This window comes from Odontesthes bonariensis, chromosome 6, assembly GCF_027942865.1.
Source record: "Odontesthes bonariensis isolate fOdoBon6 chromosome 6, fOdoBon6.hap1, whole genome shotgun sequence".
Taxonomy (NCBI): domain Eukaryota; kingdom Metazoa; phylum Chordata; class Actinopteri; order Atheriniformes; family Atherinopsidae; genus Odontesthes; species Odontesthes bonariensis.
The window spans coordinates 12,705,148-12,726,666 of NC_134511.1; the positions used below are offsets into that span (position 1 = coordinate 12,705,148).

The following is a 21,519-nucleotide window of genomic DNA, read 5'->3' on the forward strand; positions in this document are numbered from 1 at the left end:
CTTCAGCCTAGTCCCACAGAAACTTGTGAAAATAGCATAATTCTTAACACTTCCTTCTTTGGTGGAGGCACATAATGTAAGGCACATAAGTTTCTCCTTCACTGACTGCTGCATGTAAAGAACCAGTAAGAGCTAAAGCTTCTGATATGATGACTATCAGGGGGAGGGTAGGTGAGCCAACAGTCAATTTAACTTGACAAACACGAATTGTTCCTAAGTATCAATAATGTATAATTCAGTTCAATTTGATTAAAATAAATCACTATGTTGTGTAGAAGGTGTGGAGTGTTGTCCATTATGTTGAGCAGCTTTTGCAATATTCTTTTTTTGGACAATCAGCTTCAAAGTAGTGCCAAGCACAGAGTCTCTCTGAGTCACTGGCTCTGATAATGTTGCCCTTACAGATGGCTGCAAAGCCGACTGCACTCTCCAGCACAGACTCACAGAAGATATGCAGCACCTTGCTTCAAAAAGTGACGGACCAAGGCTTTCTCAAGAATAATCTGCTCTGTGCCATCTTGTAGACAGCCTCCGTGTTGCATTTCCAGTCTTGTCTGTAGTCTAAACACCTAGGTATCTGAAATCCTCCTTCTCCCGAGATGAAAAGTCCTGTCCCAGGCAGTGATGAAAGGCTCAACTGGTTTTTATTTTATCCAGAGCAGAGCGAAAATTGGTTCTCTTGGCTTTCCAAATCATGTAATTTCCTAATTCTAACCACGTACTTTGGGTGGCTAAATGTAACTATTTTTTCTTTTACTTACCATAACCAAACTGACAGAAAACAAAACCAACAACCCTTTTTTGGCAAAGATCTTGTGCTCCTTATGCACCATCATGATCCCCTCCTTTCCCCAAAAGCTAGGTTTTTGTGGGTGTTTATACACCCTCCAAATCTCTCTTAATTGGCAAGAATGATGTATTTTCGACACCACCATGAAATGTATTGTTAAAGATCTGAGCTTATTTGACATTTCTGAGATCAGGTCATATATTTGCTGTCTTCTAAGCTAAGCTAACCAACTGCAAGCTGTAGCTTCGTATTGAGCGAATAAAAAAACGGCAAACCCCTGCTGTAGTTACAATAGCTGAGAAAAATTAATTGCGATTGTCTACCTGTATAAAATATGTGAATCAACCCATGTGCACCTCAACCAGTCCAATCTCTAACAGCAGCTGTTATTTGTTTAGTGCGCCTGATGTTGACCTAAGCATTTCCAGAAGCTGGATGGTGGTGACATGTTCCCGGTACTTTATGCCAAGCTTTCCCATCCAAGTCAATTTCACAGCTCGACTGCAGTGAGTTTTTTCCTATTTCGTTTCTTTCAAACTCAATTCAAACGAGTTCTGGGCGACAGCATTGGCCGCACTGATTACGACATGAATAATAAATAGGTCCGTTAGTCTCCTTCTGGTGGAAGAGGCCCTGTTTAATTATCTGTCTATCCAAGTGTATCAAGGTTACAGCCTCTCCATTGTAAAAATCCTCAGACATATGACATTGTTGTTCTGGACTTAATAAACAACCAGTCGGGTTGTATTACAGTGGGACATTCCAGGGGCTGTCACACACACAGAATAACCGTGAAACAGTATTGTTTAGGAGTAGATTTACATCTTAAATAAGATTTTTGATCCGATGGTTCATCAAATATAATGGATTCTTTCCGCATTTCAAAGTAGTTCCTCCTACATCTGTTTCTTAGATCAAAGCCTTGATGTAATTCAATCTTCAATTTGCAAGTAATTAGAGCGAATGACAATTTTTCTAAAAAAAGTACTTCAAAATTAAATTAGATTGATGAGAGGGTGGATGAATTTAAATTTGATGGATCTGCCAATGCACTGTGGGCCTAAATTATCACCCAATAGAATTTAAGAGTTTTTAAATGACTTAGACCACATATGTTTGGCTCCTGGAGTAATCTTAATTTAGAGGGGTTTTCCTGAATATCATAGCATTCATGCTACATATGAAGCCATCATTGATGAGTCAATACCTTGTCTACCTCAATTAAGGACCTCCCTCCGGCCTGGTCTGGTCTCATATTCTGTTTGTACATGTTATGCTCTTTTGCAGGATGATTGTCAAGGTGCTATGTCTCCACCTAAAGGTAACCTGAGGAACTGAGTGAGAGCCCTGTGTGTGGGTGGGCGTGTGTTTGTGTCCCACATGACAAAATGCAGAACGGATAGGCAGTATAATCATGTAAACACTGAGCAGCATTTCAATCAGGGCCAAGATCTCTGTCTCATGTAATAACACATTAGGTACATGCGTATTTGAGGAGTCAGGCAAGTTAATGTATGCATTCAATCACAGCCGCAAATGTCTACAGATTTAATGAAAAAAATAAAGTATACCTGAAAGAAATACCATCATAAGGGTTGGATTTAATCTTAACCAATTTTATTTAAGCACTTGAACAATAAAATTTCATCAAAAACATAAGGTAAATATACAATCATTTGTGCAAACCACACATAAAAAGTTTTAAAGTGACCATAAAACATTGGATTTAAGGAAAAAAAACTTCACATGAATTCTGAGAGCTTTTCCTTCACCTTCTCTTCAATGTTTGCATAGTATTTCATCTGGGCAAGAAGTGCTTTGGCAGCATGAAACTCTCCTGTTAAGAGATAAAAGAAGGCAAACAGAAAGTTAAATCGGTGACTCGCTCAGTGACAATGTTTCAGAGAGACATCTGAATATAATACCTTTACAAAGGACAGCATCTATCTGCTCTGTCAAGTCTGCAAGTTTCCCTGCAGGGGAGGAGAAGACAAGTTCCAGTTCTGCACATGTTAACAAGGCAAGGCACACACGGTATATTGCTTTTTACCCCGAGAAACTCAACAGCGCTCCAGCTTCTAAGACTACCTGCTTGATTCGAAGCAAACGAACCACCACAGAAAAATCAAAGACGCACACTTTGATTATGTTAAAACATGCAGCATATTACTCATGGGCATGGTAAAATATTGAAGTGTACTAGATGAAAACTGCAGACGTCATAAAACGCAGAGAACTCTAACGTGCATCTCCCATTTTCAAAGCCGGTCGACATTTATGACCATTGTGAAAGTTCCAATAAGTAATACAACCTTTTGTTTCATCGGGCAATCATGCGGCTATCCATTTCATGTCATCCACAGAGAGAGCAGGCCTGTGTTTCAGGCCTTTTTCTAGAGTTTTTTTTCCTCTTTGCGGTGGTGGAGTTTGAACTCATTTGAATCAATTTGTGGATGCAGTGCAAAGATTTCTAAAAATGTTTCTCAGTCCAAAAAGACTCTTTGCCATCTACACTGAAAAAAAGTTGCTTCCTATATCGTAAAGTGGTGAAGGCCTTCCGTTTTTTACTTTCTGACAGACCCAAGCTCCATTAGAGCGCTGGAGAGATTCTTGAAACCTATCTCGAAAGAGTACATCTTTTTGGAGGCTTAACATTATGGGTTTGTACCTCTCTATTGAAACAACAGTTTGATGCATATATGGGGTAAGGCAAGGCAAGTTTATTTGTATAGCACAATTCAACAACAAGGCGATTCAAAGTGCTTTACAGATACATTAAAACAGTAGAAATAAGAAGCATGATTTAAATTTTAAACAAAAAAGAAAGAAATAAGAACAATAGATAAAATCAGTAGTTAAAATGTGATTAAGTTTTGAAACTCAAGCTTCAGATTTGGAGCTTTATTCAAACGCAGCTGAAAATAGGTGTGTCTTCAGCCTGGACTTAAACACACTGAGTGTTTCAGCTGATCTGAGGCTTTCTGGGAGTTTGTTCCAGACATGTGGAGCATAGAAGCTGAACGCTGCTGCTCCATGTCTGGTTCTGACTCTGGGAACTGATAGAAGACCGGATCCAGATGACCTGAGGGGTCTGGAAGGTTCATACTGGGTCAGGAGGTCACTGATGTATTTTGGTCCGAGACCATTCAGAGCTTTATAGACCAGCATCAGAACTTTAAAGTCTACCCTCTGATGGACAGGCAGCCAGTGTAAAGACCTCAGAGCTGGACTGATGTGGTCCACTTATTTGGTCTTAGTGAGGACTCAAGCAGCAGAGTTCTGAATAAGCTGCAGTTGTCTAACTGACTTTTTAGGTAGACCTGTAAAAATGCTTTTACAATAGTCAAGCCTACTAAAGATGAATGCATAGACTAGTTTTTCCAGGTCCTGCTGACACATCAGATCCTTTAACCTTGATATATTCTTAAGGTGATAGTAGGCTGACTTTGTTGTTGCCTTAATGTGTTTTTCCAAATTTAGGTCTGAGTCCATCACTACACCCAGATTTCTGGCCTGGTTGGTAGTTTCTAGGTGTATAGATTGATTGGGTAAGAGGTCATTCAGAGAGAATTCATCGATGCATTTGCAGTCCGATACATTTCTTAAACATACCTTACTTGAACATGTATTTGCTTCCCTCTGCTTCTTTATTATCAACAGTCAGCAATAATGCAGAAAGACATTTACACAATTGTTTACCTTTTGCGTCTGAGCCGATCTTATTGGCTTCTTCTGGAGTCTGTGCGTCATCAAGGGCCTCATTGATCTCCATCAGCTCCATTAGAAAGCCTGAATCAGCTCCTGAGTCAGTGCCCTCTTCCAGGTGCATCCCCTCGAGTTCCAGCTGAAAAAAATGCACCAGGAGTCCATCAACCTTGAATGCTCTTCTTAATGCACTCTTGACTGTCAGGTGCTGAAGATCAAGCAGTCAGGCGGTAACCTGCTTGAAGTTCCAAAAATAAACAAGAAGAAGATAAGCAAGTGATTTCAAACTTACCATATACAGACCACGACTCAAAGGCTTAAGCAGGGTCTTGTATGCTTTGTTCACAAGAGCCGACTGGCTTTCTGAAAAATCCCGTTCTTTCTGCAAAATACCAGTACATTTTGTTAATGGAGGCCACTGTCATTCACATTCATTCAATTTTTAAACCATCACGTGGAACAACCAAAACTCAAACTTTAAACAAAAGGAAAATAACACCTGAGCTATTTCATGCCTTGCCATTTGAATCTCTAGCCCCTGTCAAATTAGGTGCATGACATACAGCAACTCTTTTATAGTGAAGCGATCTGGGACCCTTCACGGGATGCAAGTGTGAGTCTGACATGACAGGTGTGTGGAAGTCGAGACAGGGGGGAAAATATCTTGGAAATGGTTGGCAGATCTCAGAACATTTTGCAGCTATCTGGTCTGTCAGCTCTGGTAAAAATCAATACTCTAACTCTCTGGCCCATAAGCCTGTCGTGTGAAGCGATTTCTTTAATAACAACCAGTGCAGTAGGTAGTTGCCTTTTAACCTTTTAGAAGTAATGAGCTCCCTATATGTGATGAAGATCCTTAAAGCAGGGGGTTGCTTAATCAATAAAAAAAAAAAAAAAAAAAAAGATCCAGAGGAGGCGATAAATAAAGCAGAATCCGGATAATCTTGCACAAACTGCTTGTGAGGAGCTGGAGCTGCACACATTCCGCTGAATCTGAATTCCGCTTTCACGTCATAACACGACAACATCCTGCGCTGCGAGTGTCCAAAATGAATTACACACAAAGCAATACGTCCCTCTCAATCTGGTGCTGATAATGCTTACTCTTCTAAACTGCCATGAATTTTTCTTAATGATCTACAAGGAGGGAATAGAACCATGTGAAAGTGCGTCGTGATGCATCAACATTGTATAAAATAACCTACAGTAAGCACATTCAGATTTACTGCGTGCACGTGGACACATCTGATTTCTTTCTATGAAAGCTACACTAGTTCTTCCAGTAAAATTTGGGCGCCACTTTATCATCAGCTAAACTGTGTTATTTTTCCTCATAAAGTTTGTGTTTGGAATATCTAGTCCTCCACCTTTAAGCATTGACTATCTAAAGTGGGGAGCATGAGAGTAAGGTCGAACATATACACGAACAGTAGTTATTCCTCTCAATCATCACCTATGACCCACTTACAGTGGGAGACGGCACATTAATCAGCAGAGATCCTGCCCTCTGGCTGCACTGCCCTTGTTTCTTCTTGTTTTTTGGTGTATACCATATATTTCTTTATCGCAAACTTTGGGCAGTAAATATGCCAAGAAGAAAGTTCACCTTGCACAGGGGAACCTTTCAGTTTTTTTTCAAAGTCTGGACATGTTTGAGTGAAACTGGCAGCGTTGGCACCACACGACCAATCACAAACGTGGATCTGGAGCTACATATTTCCCACATGAAGAAGGAACTGAAACCAAAAATAACCAAAACCAAAATAACCAAAAATAATAAGTGTTGCTCATGTGTTCTTCTGACAGTCTTTCCTAATATAGGCAGCTGCCTCTATCTACAGGTGGAAACCACACATAAATCATTTCCAAATTCAAATTGTTAATACAGAAGCATAGTTCATTTCATCGTCTAAGGGGGATAAGGGTAATCATCAGTCAATTTCACACGGTGGCTGTGCCTTTCTGTCGGAAAAACAATGTCCTTGTTAAACTGTAGTTGTTGGAGTGTGGCCAAGCGCCACATCACTGGTCCTTGTCTCACAGTCTCTCTTCACAGCAGGGCCGATGCCTCTTAGTTGCGCATCGGTGTCCTCTATGTTAAGTACAGCTCATTCCCTGCAAACTACAGGAATTCTAAAGCACACCCACTCCAAATGCGTTGGAATATCTGCTGCAGCATCCATGGGTTGTCTCACCCAGTGATGTTGCAGAATTTCCAACAACGGGGCAGTGTGGAAAATCTCTGCAAGATTTCCGAAGTGAATGTCGCTGACATTTGCGTTCCCAGAGCCTCTGAACATTTTTATATCATTTTAGGCCAGTGCATGAGTGAAAGTGGCAACTGAGTGAACCATGAACTCCTCTGTAGTCACATGTGAGGCCACCTGTACAACTGCTGAGGCTTGGCTTATCACAACGGTATCCAGTCACAACAGAATGTCTGAGAAAAAAAATCAAAAAGGGAACAAGTTGTTGCAATGATCCAGGCAAAGTTCAGACCTCAACACGACTGAAATGCTGTGGTGGGACCTTAAGAGAGCTGTGTATAAACAAATACCCTCAAACCTCAATGAACTGAGCCAAATTACAGCCACAGCGATGGGACAGACCAATATTATCATAAAGAATATGATTACTTAAAGTTATTGCTCCTAGTCTACAAGCTCTTAAATCATGGAGCGTACTAAATTTTTCCACATACTGCCTCTACGTTTTGATTTATTTTTTGTTAAATAAATAAAGACAGGGTGTAGTATGTCAAGTGTTGGTGTTCCTCTTTATTAACCTGACTTTAAAACCTTAGAACTGAAAGAGGGTTTACTCTCTTTCACACGTGACTGTATACAATGTTTCATATAAATCATTCAATCTGCTGAAACCAGGAATCTGTATGGATTTTGTTTCACCAACCAGGTAAACACTAATAACATATTTTGTATAGAGAAAGTAGGTTTTGTGTCAAAATCAATCCTGGGATCTCAAACATGATAACTGTACACACACTTTATATGGCGCCTGTTAGAAGAGCAGAAGACTGTCGTCTTTTTGTCACAACAGAGTGTTTGTGCTTGAGTGTTAAGGTAGTGAAAAACTGTAATGTCACACAACTGCTCCCGTTGCAATACCCTGGAAGCTCATTGTTGCTGTCTAACCTGTCGCGTCTGGTTACAATCCTCCTCTTTAAAGGCTTCTTTCTTAAGCTGTCAATATTTACATTTAGGTCAAAATCTGCATCACAGTTTGAAATGTTTTCTTTGAGAAACACGAGCCATGATCTCCCTCTTAAAATAATTCAAGTGAATCAGCTATTTATACCACAGATCTAATCTGACAGTCATCCTCAGATAAGTGAGAAATAGTACAAGTGTAGCACTTCTTCATCTCTAGCTTGGCTTTTTATCCAATGAACTTGCTTGCTTTGGCATAGTGGTCTTGATAGCTTAATATAGGGAATTGCATCTCAAGGGGGGGTTAAATATATATATATATTAATTTGCCCAGAGTCATTTCTTTAAACAAAACACAATGAACCATGCTTAATGAAACAGAAATCTACACTTCAGTTGCCTAAAAGGGATAAAAGGATTCAGCCCAATTCCCTTTGTTGCAGAGCAACTAGATACTAAAGCCTCCTCTGACTCATGGGCCGTTTCGCTCAGCTGATCTCCGTTCACCTCACAACATCCCCTGCCCTACCACAGATTTCTGGCTGAAGTTGTCTGGATGAAGAGACCGCTGGAGCAGCAGATATCTTTTCTGCAGCTTTTGTGTATCCAGTGTGAATTTGTAGTCACTGTAAAAATAAAAAAGGCAGCACATGGTGAGATGAGATGCTTCTCCTCACAGGCAGACTTAAGTTTGTAGAAATGCTTATGGACACGAATGGTTACAGTTGAGGATATCATACTCACCAGTCCATTATTTTGAAGAAGGATGTCCCTTCCTCGGGGGGTTGGATTACTTTACATGAGCTGCAGAAGAATGCAGGCGTTTTGTCAAGAAATTGCTTACAGTTCCAACAGTTCAGTTTGACTGGACTTGTGCTGCAACTCCTTGGTGAAATGACCTTATTAGTGTGGTAAAGTAGTCCTCTTTCCGTCCCCAGCACCCTGAAGTTCATACTGCTGTGCCATGTGTCCTTGCTGTGAAAGCTGGTAGACCTACAGTGTACTGAACATGTAACAGCCTTAGGAACAGGCAGGCGGTTCCTCATCAGCCGGTGTGGCTGCAGGACAGTCCGGGAACATGTAATCCGCAGGGAGCTGGCTGCCATCATTCCTCAAGTTAAAATACTCTGTTTGCTGTTGTGTAATCAGTCAATATATAAACCCTTATTAATCAAAACACGAACATCTCACTTCCCGAAAAGCACTGAAGGGAGATTTCTTCTTCTACGCCTGTTAAACACCACAGTGCCCCCGCTCGGCTCGGTGAGGTAAAAGGAAAGAGTTCCTCTGGAGAGTGCTGGGATAAAAACATTAGCTGGTTAGCTCATCTGCTAGCAACAGCAAACACAACTAGTTAACAACTGTTAGTATTAAAGTAATGTTTGGTCTGAACGCAGCACGCCATACGAAGTAAGTCAAAGACCCCAGCCGTTTTGTTGATTGTCTGAAATGCACCACCAATGCACGAAGTGCAGCGTTTGCTAGGATACAAACTTCCGATGACCGAAAGAACCACTGGTCAGCGTGTAGCTGTTTTAGCTTAAGAGCTAATAACAGGATAGCTTAGTTTGCTAACGTGTTTCAACAGCACAGGTGGCTCATGTCTGTGTTCGGTGCTGACAATTTGGATAACTTGCTTATCAACTAGTGTTTTATCTGATACCAGCGTGCTTCCTCTAAATTAGCGTACCGCGTTATCTAACGGTGTGTTGAAAAAAAAGTCACCTAGCTTGAACTTTCCGTTGAGTCGCTGGCTCACCTATTTAGCAAGATGACAAAGGCTTCTCGTGCTGCCGCTACCGGCGGTGGCTGATAGATAGTAGGCACAACCCTCTAAATGAACGGAATCTGTGATTCCCTTTGCAAAGATAGGTCATAGACTAAAGTCGCAACCTGTAAAGTTGCTTGTGATAATGTGTCGTATCTGCGGGTAACTTTCTTTATTTGCTTTACCGAGACATGACTTATTCGGATAAGCAGAATTATCAGTAGGAACCACATTCTCATCTCCTGAATCTTATTTTCAGACCTCCCGTTCAACTGCATGGCGATGAAGGGGGCAATAATCCATAAAGAGTGTTGGATACACAGAGAGTGGCTGGTCCATGGGGGACGTACCCAGGTGCTGGAGCACAGATAACACCTTCAAGCTGGCCTCTATATCTCACTGGGTGGACCTGGTGCTGCTACATCATCTTCATCCAGACTTCTCCATAGGTCATGTTGTTAGGTGCGTAAAAGCTCCTCAGAACTGGAGCCAGTGTCTATTTGCTTAATTGGCCAAGGCTCAGACTAGGCGTCTCAACTCCTTGACTTTACAATTTCCTAACAAAGTACAGGCTGTGATGAATGCCAGCTCTTGATTCTTATTGTATGTGTGTGTGTGTGTTTTGGGGGCGGTGGGTGTGCAAAAGGTGACGGCAGACTATTCCAGAGAGACACTGGTTGGAGACAGAAGCATCTGTAAGGTAAACAGGATCTCCTCCTGAAGGTCGAGGGAGGTGCTTCTCAAGGCCCCCACAGACAATACTCTGGGTATTATTAACGGAAATGGCTAAGAATAGAGAGCAAGGGAGCAAGGTGGCTCCTCTGGCGCTCATGTTGTTTGGGTTAGACAGGCCAAAACGGAACATCATCTTTAGAAGAGTGACTTCTCGAGCTTGCATGTTGGGTGTGGCGCAGTCGCACAAGGCAAGAGGTTGAGTTGAAGGGCTGTAACTGGCTTTCACTACAGCCGTGGTAAAGGAGAGTAGTTGAGGATCGCTCTTGACTGTGTATGAATGGCGTTGTTGTGCTTTACAGTTTGGATTTGTAAGTAAAACCACTTTTCACATTACATGGGGCATTTTTTTCTTTCATTTAACTTAACTTGAGTCTTGTTTGTATTTTTTTTGTTTGTTTTTGAGTTGGCTATGTTACAAAGCCAGCTTGTCAAAGGTTTGCTACTTTTGCATGTAGGGATTTATACCTAGTTAGCACTAGACCTTCATTATGGGCAAGGTTTCCTTCAGAATTTCAGTATTTATCGTGATTTAAAGGGATAATCCGGAGTAAAATGCACTTTAGGTCAATTTACGGGATGTTGGGAGTACATACGTTGAGTTGACATCAAAATCATTTAATTCTGATGTGTTTTGAGAATTTTGATTTGACCGTTTTCAGCCAAAAGTCGTTAGCCTGGAGGAGAGTGGGGCATATGGTATCGCCGCTACAAAACGCTATTTTTACACCTCTTCTACAGCTCCAAACAACATAACAATTACGTGCTAGTGAGTAGAGGGTCCGTAAATCCAAACAGAAGTGTCCCGAGGTCTTCATGTGGTCGGATAGAGAGTCCAGAATGAATTTAATTAAGCCAGTATCTTTCCGGAAATGTTGCTGCTGCAGCTGGCATCTTCAGCGTAAAGTCCGTATAGTAGAGAGCCGAGTGTGGAGTAACACGCTCTGGAAATTCACAATTTTTTGCCGTTTTTTTTTTTACAAACATAGTCCAGTATTTCTTTCGAAAGTGAAATGAAGTTGTATGCAACAGCAAAGCCTAGCTTACTAACAGGTTGGAATTTTATAAAATGTCACGTGACCTTACGTCTCGCGTGACCTAGCCTCCTGTTTACGGAAGACGTCTTTTGCGTGACTGGAGTGACCATCACAGAAGAAGGAGAGGTGTGTGAGCAGATTGTTGAACAAACAGCGGAGCAAACTTTTGGAGTTATGATGCGTGTTTGTTCCTATCCTGGCTTTCGAAAGAAATACTGGACTATGTTTGTAAAAAAAAAAAACGGCAACGAAATTGTGAATTTCCAGAGCGTGTTACTCCACACTCGGCTCTCTACTATACGGACTTTACGCTGAAGATGCCAGCTGCAGCAGGAGCATTTCCGGAAAGATACTGGCTTGATTAAATTCATTCTGGACTCTCTATCCGACCACATGAAGACCTCGGGACACTTCTGTTTGGATTTAGGGACCCTCTACTCACTACCACGTAAGTGTTATGTTTTTTGGAGCTGTAGAAGAGGTATAAAAATAGCGTTTTGTAGCGGCGATACCATATGCCCCACTCTCCTCCAGTCTAACGACTTTTGGCTGAAAACGGTCAAATCAAAATTCTCAAAACACATCAGAATTAAATGATTTTGATGTCAACTCAACGTATGTACTCCAAACATCCCGTAAATTGACCTAAAGTGCATTTTACTCCGGATTATCCCTTTAATGAAGACAACTCGAATGAATAGAATAATTGGAGAAAAATGTTTGGTGTGGGCTAATTTAGAGCTACAGTACAGCAGCGCAATCCTCGCACTGATGCATTTTTGTTTCGTCTGGCTCTTCGAGTTGCCACATTACCCGCCTCGGCCTAAAACGTACGGAAACGCTTCGATGCCTAACATGTTTACGTTGTTTGGCAATTTGTTTAACTGTATAACCACATTTTTGCACTCATTAGTTCGGGTGGGGCTAACATTATCAACATATTTGAACTGAGGAATAATTGTTAAAAAGCTAAAATAACCATTTGTCTTACTTCACTTTAGGTCATTATCAAAGTGTGAGCGATAACGGCTCCATTTTTCATGTGTGCCTTGACATGGAAATAAAGTAGAAAAATTAGTCTTTTATTCGAATTGAACATTTGATTGCAGAATTACTAAGGACATTTCTCTTTGCTTTTTAAGTCAGAAACACAAATTGCACAGGAAGATTTGACATAATAATTTATCCATATCCATTTGTCTTTGTACTGCTCGTTACAAAGCTCCATTTTCCTTTTCAGACCAACCTGTGTCGAACAGCAGTGCGGTTGTGTAAGGGCTGCTATTATCGCAGTAGGGTTTCATCGAGATGCAATTGATCAGAAAGTGAGCGCCTCAAGATAAGTAGCCGTTGGAAATAATTGTCCAATCAAGTGTCATTAAACAATAGAAGACGAGGAAGACGAAGCAAGATAACATGATTACAAGAGAGCCAATATAACTGATTTCTGTTCCCTGTTTTTACACAGTGAATGGCAAGGATTTAAGTGGTAATGCCCAAATGACTGTGATCAGCACAAATAATGATTTAATGACAGCGTTGGGCTGAGTGGGGGATCTGCTCAACGCCTGCGATCAGCGTCGTCGCCACGGCTGATGTTTTATTTTTTCAAACTCGATTTTAGAATGTCTGAAAAATTAAAAGTTTGAACTACTCGGATTAAAGTGTTGGTCAGGTTATCGTTGAGAAGAAAAGATTGATTAGACAGGGCCTTTGCTCGGGAATAATCCCACCATCAGCGCGACACAAATGAAGGGGTGACATCTGATATATGTTGCCATTTTCCCTGTTAGTTTTTTTTTTTTTTTTGCCAAGGTTATTAATTTTTTTTTCTACAAAAAATGCCAAAGATAACCCAGTTTGACAAGAAGAAGAAATTTTTTTTTTTTTGGCACCAACCAGGTGATTCCCAAAGAGTTATTAGCTGAAAACTTGGCATTTCTCAGCATGGTGTGAAGATGAAATGAGTAAAGTGAACAGATGGATAAAAGAAGAAGTCACAGACCTAAAAACACTACAGCAGATGAACAGTATTTGAAAGTGATGTTCTTAAGAAAGAGGGGCAAAAAATCCAGCAAGGACCTGACACGAGACCTGAGAGATGCATCTGGACCTTCAGTTAATCCATCTATTGTTCACTCAAGCCTCATCAGACATGTTCTCCATGGAAGGGTGGCTGTCAGGAAGCCATTTTTAAGAAAGAAAAGGCTAAATGACTCATGAACTGGACTGAAAATCAGCAGCAACATGTCTTATGATGAATCCTCCCCAGAGACCGGACCTCAACATTATTGAAGCAGTGTGGGATCATCTTTACAGAGAACGGAAGAAGAGGCAGCCAACATCCAAAGAAGAGCTTTCTTGAAATGTCCTTCAAGAAATGTCCTTCATTTGTGTTTGCAGGTATTTCAATAAACCTCTGAAACCTATTTCCTGTTTTCTTTGCAACATATAAAGAAAAGAGGGGAGACTAAAGTGTTGTACTAGAACATTTCTGTCCATCATTGAGCAATAAATTATTAAATTAATGCTTTTTGTCCTCTTGATTTCTCTGCTTCACCCTCACACCAACCTGCTGTACTTACTTGTTTGCTTGAAGCAAGTCATCATTCCTCGTCTTCATTAAAGTCTCAGAAGAAAACTGAAGCCAGTGTTGTTTCTTTTTTTTTTTTTTTTTAATTTACTGTGTTCAAATGTTCCCTGGACAGCTTGTCCCTTTGTTCATATGTTCTGTCTCTTGGCAGCAACACATGAGTTGATCACAAACATCTTTCAGGAAGACTTAAATGCAAACAAGCTAGACTTTTCTGTTTTACGAGCAGGTTGCCGTTGGACTACATTTTGAATGCTACGTCTCGTTAGACTTCCCTTTTGAGGGCAAGGCAAATTGCCAGTGCCAGTTGAATAACGTTTAAATCAACCAAATGCTACTCCTCTCGGTTAGTCAAACAAGAAATTTGTTGTTACAGTTTCTACGTCATTATTCTTGGCAGCTTTCACATTGAACCATCTGGAATGATCTAACATATGACCTTTGTAGTTTGTCTTGTAGTATTGATTTCTATGCCTGATATTGTATTGTGGTTCAGACATTTGTTTTTTAAAAAGCTTTTTTTTGTGTGTTTTCATGTTAGGCTGCTATGATAATGTCCTTAACTCTTTTCTTTCCCCTCAGGTAAGCCATGATCCCAATCACTGATCTGCGGTACTTTGTGGATACGCAGCCAGCATACCGCATCCTGAAACCATGGTGGGATGTGTTCACCGACTACATTTCCATTGTTATGCTCATGATTTCGGTGTTTGGGGGGACTCTGCAGGTCACCCAGGACAAGATGATCTGCCTGCCTTGCAAATGGGTCGTCAATGAGACCTGCAAGAAGAATTTTAGCGCCACCCTCTCCAAATCGTTGTTCTTGGAGCCCAAAGGGATCCAGTATGATCTAGACCGCCACCAGTACAACTATGTTGATGCAGTGTGTTATGAAAATAGATTGCACTGGTTTGCCAAGTATTTCCCCTACCTAGTGTTACTCCACACCCTCATTTTTCTAGCTTGCAGCAACTTTTGGTTCAAGTTTCCCCGGACTAGCTCCAAACTAGAGCACTTTGTATCCATCTTGCTGAAATGCTTTGACTCTCCATGGACAACCAGGGCACTGTCAGAGACCGTGGTCGAAGAAAGTGATCCAAAACCAATGAAAATGAATGGCTCAATGGACCACAAGGAGTCTGTAATAAGTGAGGATGTTGAAGCAAATGTTCCAATGCTTCAAAGGACAAAGACGCGCTTTGAGCAGGGCATTGTAGATCGAACAGAAACAGGAGTTTTGGACAAAAAAGAAGGGGAACAAGCAAAAGCCCTCTTTGAGAAGGTGAAAAAGTTTCGTATCCACGTGGAAGAAGGAGACATTGTGTACAGACTGTACATCCGTCAGACCATTATCAAAGTCATCAAGTTTATTTTGATTATCTGCTACACAGGGTATTATGTGCACGATATCAAATTCAGTGTGGACTGTTCTGTAAATATAGAAAGCCTGACTGGTTACAGTGTGTACCGTTGTGCTCACCCTCTGGCTACGCTTTTTAAAATCTTAGCCTGTTTCTACATTAGTTTAGTGGTGGTTTATGGTTTGATCTGCATGTACACACTATGCTGGATGCTTCGGCGCTCTCTGAAGAAGTACTCCTTTGAATCCATTCGGGAAGAGAGCAGTTACAGTGACATACCTGATGTGAAGAATGACTTTGCGTTCATGTTGCACATGATTGATCAGTATGACCCTCTGTATTCTAAACGCTTTGCGGTGTTCCTCTCAGAGGTTAGCGAAAATAAGCTCCGGCAGCTCAACCTCAACAATGAGTGGACACTTGACAAGCTCAGGCAGAGGATAACTAAGAACTCTCAGGAGAAGTTGGAGTTGCACCTTTTCATGCTGAGTGGCATTCCAGATACAGTATTTGATCTGATGGAGTTGGAGGTTCTCAAACTGGAGCTCATCCCAGACATCACCATTCCGCCAATCATCGCCCAACTGGTCAACCTACGAGAGATGTGGCTTTATCACACCCCAGCCAAAATCGAAGCTCCAGCCTTGGCTTTTTTGCGCGAAAACTTGAAGTCTTTGCACATCAAGTTCACTGACATTAAAGAAATTCCTTTATGGATCTACAGTTTGAAGAATCTCAGCGAGCTTCATCTGACAGGGAATCTTAGCGCTGACAACAACCGCTACATTGTCATCGATGGGCTCCGAGAACTCAAGAGGCTCAAGGTTCTTCGTCTGAAAAGCAATCTCACCAAGCTACCTCAAGTGGTGACTGACGTGGGCATGCACCTCCAGAAGCTCTCCATCAACAATGAAGGCACCAAGCTGATGGTGCTCAATAGCCTGAAGAAGATGGTGAATCTAACAGAACTAGAGCTTGTTCGCTGTGATCTGGAACGAATACCACACTCGATCTTCAGTTTGCACAACCTGCAGGAGATTGATCTGAAGGACAACAACCTGAAGACCATTGAGGAGATAATCAGCTTCCAGCACCTTCATCGGCTGGTCTGCCTGAAGCTCTGGTACAACCAGATCGCCTACATTCCCATTCAGATTGGCACCCTGATCAACCTAGAAAAGCTGTACCTAAACAGAAACAAGATCGAGAAGATCCCCAGCCAGTTGTTTTATTGCCGCAAGCTGCGCTTCTTGGACTTGAGCCACAACAACCTAACCAATATTCCAACAGACATTGGCTTCCTTCAGAATCTCCAGTACCTGGCAGTGACAGCCAACAGGGTGAGTATTTTAATCTCTGTCTTCCCAGCCATACAAGTCTCTGTTTATTGTATATTGGACTGAACTGTTCGACTTAGTCTAAAGCTAGAAATTAATATATGCATGTTATGTTTTCTTTCCATGTTTTTTTTTCCAACACAACACTCTCCACACCTAAAAATAAAGATTGAAAGCCTTCCAAACGAACTGTTCCAGTGCAAGAAGCTTAGCACCTTAAACTTGGGGAACAATTGCCTGCAGTCTCTGCCATCCCGTTTCGGCGAGCTGACCGCTCTGACGCAGTTAGAGCTGAGAGGAAACCGTCTGGAGTGTCTACCCGTGGAGCTGGGAGACTGCAAACAGCTCAAGAGAACCAGTCTTGTTGTGGAAGAGGAACTGTTCAACACCCTGCCCACTGAAGTTAAGGAGCAACTGTGGAAAGCTGACAAAGAACAGGCTTGAAGAGGTTTGTGAGTAAAAACTGATACGGACCAACTTGGTGTAGAAACAATGCCCATGCTGAAGCAGACGGCAGTGTTGCTGCAGTGTACTGCCAGTAAGGTTGGGTATCAAGAGCAAGTGCCAGTGTGACAGAACCAAAAAGCTGAATCTGGCAGCTTCGGGTTGTTTGTTCAGTCCATTTGTGTTGGTTTGTTTTTTCATTCCTTTACGAACAACTTCTCAGGCCAGTGATGATACTTTATAGCAAAAATGTAGCAGTGCCATTGTGATCAGGATCCACTGTTTACAGTTTGAGCTTCTCTGTTGTGGTGTACAGGTCAAAGTGTGGAAAACTGTCGGACAGCTTTTTTGAAAACAAAAGGAGACACAAAACGACACCGGGCTTATGTTAGGTCAAGATTGATACATCGTTAATATAAGACATTAATGATTAAAAGGAACAAACTAGATTAAAAGAAATTCTTCCTTTAGACCCTTTTTCTTTTTCTTTTGAGAGTTATCTCATAATAACTGAAAATTCAGCTGACTTCGTTATCAGCTGTTATATATAGAGAATAACTATGTCAATAACGAGCAATCTTTTAAGTTTGGACCCCAATCTATAGAGAATGCGTTTTTTGATGTCACGTATCGGTTTGTTTGGATGCCATATTGTATTCTGGCTTGCTCCTAGGATGCATTTTGTGTGCACAGATGCTGAATTCTAACTTCAGCATAGTGTTTCTAAGCTCAAACTGTTGGACCAGCCTCCAAAACCATACCTTCAGTCCATTTCTAGTCCTCATAACCAAATGTTAACCATCTCTATATCTGTCCACTGCAAATAAAATAACACTTTGAAGGAGTTTATTGGTAAACTGACTCATGAAATACACAACTTCATGAAGTTAACACATCGTTGAATGTATTTGGACGTTAAAATAAATTAGCCAAAAAACAGGTCGGATTTTGCGAGTGGTCAAAAATCAACACAATACCAGTTAGTTAATGAGCAAAATTTGCATTCAACAGTATGGTTCAGTTTATTCTGTTAAAGTCCATCAGCCTCTTCCTTTCTTTTATTGTTCATGTCTTTCCTGTGTCCTGTGGAATAGACCATTTTAAGCCGAACAAAGGTAACTCTAACCAGGTGAAAGTGTTTGCAAATGGAGGTAATAGGGGAAACGCTACCATCCCAGCATGCAACACTGTATGATGTATCTTCACATTCTCTTATAGGTCAGGATTGTGGCTTTTCCAAAGCTCATCGATTGTCAATCAGTCACTTAACCAACTTCATTTATTTTCTGGTTGTCATTGTTTTTCTACCATAGTTGGGCAACTGTAGTTGCCAAATAAATTCAATTGTGCAGGCTTAGATTGTAAAATCTCATGTCAGGATTATCATGGGTGGTGTCATGGAAGGTTGCAGATCCTAACATCCTTGTGTTCTCATGTAGTTTTGGTCAAATGTGGAAGAAAAGGGTTGCTATAGTTACAAATGCCAGGGCTGTAAAGATCTAAGAGCATTCTTAAGTTGAATCTTGGCCCCATCACAGCCGGTGAAATCAGAGCATGTGATCCTTACAATGAGTTTAGTAAAGAGGATGGGCCAATGACCTCACTCTGGACCAGAATAATGAATACATTAGTAAAGCATTTCATTAGGATACCCAACCCTTACTGTGAGTATGCTTTTAAGTTGGAACTGAGAAAAATAATGGCCAGTGCTGTATGGCCATTTGTATGTTTTCTTTGCACAGAATAAAATGAACAAATCTGGGGCAAATAGTGACTAGGTTTTGAATAAGATGAGCCATGTCTGCATCAAAAGATTTCATTTTTTAAACAGACTGAAACACTACTGACATTGCAGTGAATATCAGTTATGTATTTGATGGAAATTAACTTTCCTGAGACACTAGATTTTTAGTGGTGTGTTAATAGATAAGGAACCAGCTGTCGACTTGAATAGTGGAGTGTTGCTGTTGACAAATGACACATGATGTCCATAAATCTGTTTTCTAAGCCCCATCCTGTTTGTTTTAGTCAATTAAACATTATATTATTATGTTTATACCTTGTCAGTATATCATCTTTCTTGAATCTGGCTGAAATGCATCTCAGAAGGGGCGTTTTCAGTGGAGATGCTTCCCTAATTTCTGAGATCAGCATTTGTTCAATTCAAATTTTTATAGCAATTCATATCAGACCATGTACGATGAAGTTAATATGTAATTTAAGTTTGTTATTTTTACTTAAGTAAAAATGCTTAGCATTGGCAATTATGAAATTTGAACTCGTACTTTTATGAAAACAAGCATGAAAAAAGAAATGTTGGAAATTAATTCATTTTTGTGCAACAGATGATATTTGGGGATTTCTTTCTTTTTTTTTTTTTAAAGTCTGTCAGATTAGCTGCCTTTACATATATTTCCCCATGCCATTGTTGTGGATTATTTGTGTTATGTTTTAGCATCTGTAGGGATAAAAGGATCTCTTGATGCAGTCATTGGTCCTTTAATCTGCACCAAACAACAATGCCCCAAAAGTTGGGAGACTCCGGAAAAGCTTGTTGTTTCACTCGTTGCTTCCAGTAGACATTTCACAAGTAAATGAACAACACTTGACAAAAGTAATTAAGTTACACAACTTAAACATTTAATGTCTCAAAAGGATGGATCTGACTCTTTTTTTCTTTTGTATTCTCACCTTGCGAGTTTGGCTGTGCTGATTTTATTTTAACACGAGTGCAAGGTTAACTCTGTCTTAGCCATTGTTGCTGCGCACTGCTGACAAAGACAAATGGATAGTTTTTACCTTCATGGATTTTATTTTGTGTGTGTGTGTTTTAGTACCAAATGCATCTCTTACAGAAAGCTGGTCCTGCTAGGGGATTTAGGGGGGGAAAAATAGAAGATCAGTGCTAGAAACGTATTTTTTTTTTTTTTAAATCTAAAATGACAAAGTCTTGACACACTAAACTGGACCTATTAGATACTTTTAATTGAGTCTCAAAGAAAGCAGAGCATTGATGCACACCTACCAGGCAATTTAAAGGGGCTTCAAATCTCATTAGTGAGATGTGAGATGTTTGTATACATTTTTTTTTTTGTTTACGAACGTTACTTCTCTGGGCTTGTTTGTTTTTGTTGTTTGTTTTTTTTTTTGCCACAAGGAGAAAAAATTTGCTAATGATGACAAAAGCACAGCTCTAAAAGCGCAGCACAACATACGACAGGGATTCTTGTGTTTTTACCCTTTGAAAAAAAAAAAACAACCGTCTATTTTTTTTAATGAACCCAAGTATAAGGAAATCTGGACAGTAGCAATATAAAGAATCATAACTTGATGGAGAAGCATAGACATGATTTAAGCTATGTGTGTATTTTTCTTTAACATGTTTAACTGCTATATTGTGCAATATTGCCTTTATTTAAACTGTATGAAGGTTAGTAGTGTTATAGTTTTTCTAATGTGCATTGGCATTCCTGTTTTTCACATTGCTATTTACTACTGATATGATGAGAAGTTTTACAGGAACATCCCAGAGAATGCTTTTGCACCACAGCACCTTTCCCACAAATCACATTCAGACTAATGCAAACAGTTGTATGCAGCTTAATGTATACAAGATGTATTTTATCTATTTTTTTTTTTCTGGTATGGCAACGGTGTGACTGCCAACCAAGAGATAAAAGGGGCATTAGAATAGTACTTCTTTGTTCTTTACCTTTAAATCACACCTAGAGCATTTTAAATGAGCCCAGAACATGTCAGCAATAGGCCTCTTGTTAAGACAATCAGATATTTAAATTGGGGATGGTATGGGAACACCTAATGTCAAAAATGAAGTTTTGCTGTGAGTGAAAAAAATAATGTATTGGTTGCTGGTAAAGTGGTAGCATTTCATAGACTACGTTTTGTCTCACTTTCATTGTTAAACTGTGTTCTCTTTTCCCCACTTTTTATTATTTCAATCATGACAGCTATATTATAGTACAAGTAAATTTCTCAGGAAACCAGCTAGTACTCACCTAATGTTTGAGTTAATTGCCTGTTTTTTTTTTTTAATTATTATTACACCTGATATTTGTATTAATTTAAACGGTGATAACATTTTATATGCATTTCTATACATTATTTTCTAGTTTGGTGTGTTTATTATTGACTGCTGGTTTAAAACAGAAATTGTGTTTTTAAAGAGAAACCCCTTGGTTTGATGCCAGTTCTGTGTTTTTCATCAGCGATCGTGTATTAATTGAGCTGTGTCATGAATTTGTCTTGATAATGAGGTCAAGTGTGTACTGTATGTGTGTCTGCATGATGCATTCTCACCCCTTCCACGTTTGTTCATTTCTGGGCACAGAATCAGTATTAGTGTTCCCACGCTCATTCACAATCGGAACAGATGCACACGTTTAGTTTTGTGCTGTTTTTCTTTTGCCAAAAGTCACATAAAGAATAAAATCATCAATGCAACAGTCCTGACAAGAACCATGCAATGGTGTGAGTATTCAGTGTGAACATGTCTCATCCTCTTGTGTGCACCATCCACTAGTGAAAAATAAAACAAATCTGTTTGACGAGATTTGTCTTGGTTTCT

At 40.3% G+C, this 21,519-nt stretch overlaps 2 protein-coding genes across 2 annotated transcripts; one reads left to right on the forward strand and one right to left on the reverse strand.

The window, feature by feature from the left end:
* Positions 1 to 2,417: 2,417 nt before the first annotated feature.
* Positions 2,418 to 9,520, reverse strand: hscb (HscB mitochondrial iron-sulfur cluster cochaperone). Its single transcript, XM_075467415.1, has 6 exons — positions 8,407 to 9,520; positions 8,192 to 8,288; positions 4,788 to 4,877; positions 4,490 to 4,634; positions 2,716 to 2,763; positions 2,418 to 2,627 (listed from the first exon to the last, which is right to left on the reverse strand). Exons 1-6 carry the CDS (start codon positions 8,769 to 8,771, stop codon positions 2,533 to 2,535), a joined length of 840 nt encoding a protein of 279 aa, XP_075323530.1. The 5' UTR covers positions 8,772 to 9,520; the 3' UTR covers positions 2,418 to 2,532.
* Positions 8,943 to 21,504, forward strand: lrrc8ab (leucine rich repeat containing 8 VRAC subunit Ab). The gene is made up of 4 exons (XM_075467413.1): positions 8,943 to 9,072; positions 9,690 to 9,892; positions 14,375 to 16,493; positions 16,659 to 21,504. The coding sequence occupies exons 3-4, from the start codon at positions 14,382 to 14,384 to the stop codon at positions 16,932 to 16,934; spliced, it is 2,388 nt and encodes a 795-aa protein (XP_075323528.1). The 5' UTR covers positions 8,943 to 9,072; positions 9,690 to 9,892; positions 14,375 to 14,381; the 3' UTR covers positions 16,935 to 21,504.
* Positions 21,505 to 21,519: the final 15 nt, after the last annotated feature.

What these genes read in the sequence shown, in the direction of transcription:
- hscb (XM_075467415.1), bottom strand. Translation starts at nt 8,771, where the DNA reads ATGATGGCAGCCAGCTCCCTGCGGATTACATGTTCCCGGACTGTCCTG. An exon ending in ACTTCAGCCAGAAATCTGTG is followed by an intron (nt 4,878 to 8,191) that starts GTAGGGCAGGGG and finishes GGTATTTTGCAG; the next exon opens with AAAGAACGGGATTTTTCAGA. An exon ending in GATCGGCTCAGACGCAAAAG is followed by an intron (nt 2,764 to 4,489) that starts GTAAACAATTGT and finishes CCTCCCCTGCAG; the next exon opens with GGAAACTTGCAGACTTGACA.
- lrrc8ab (XM_075467413.1), top strand. Translation starts at nt 14,382, where the DNA reads ATGATCCCAATCACTGATCTGCGGTACTTTGTGGATACGCAGCCAGCA. An exon ending in TGGCAGTGACAGCCAACAGG is followed by an intron (nt 16,494 to 16,658) that starts GTGAGTATTTTA and finishes CTAAAAATAAAG; the next exon opens with ATTGAAAGCCTTCCAAACGA.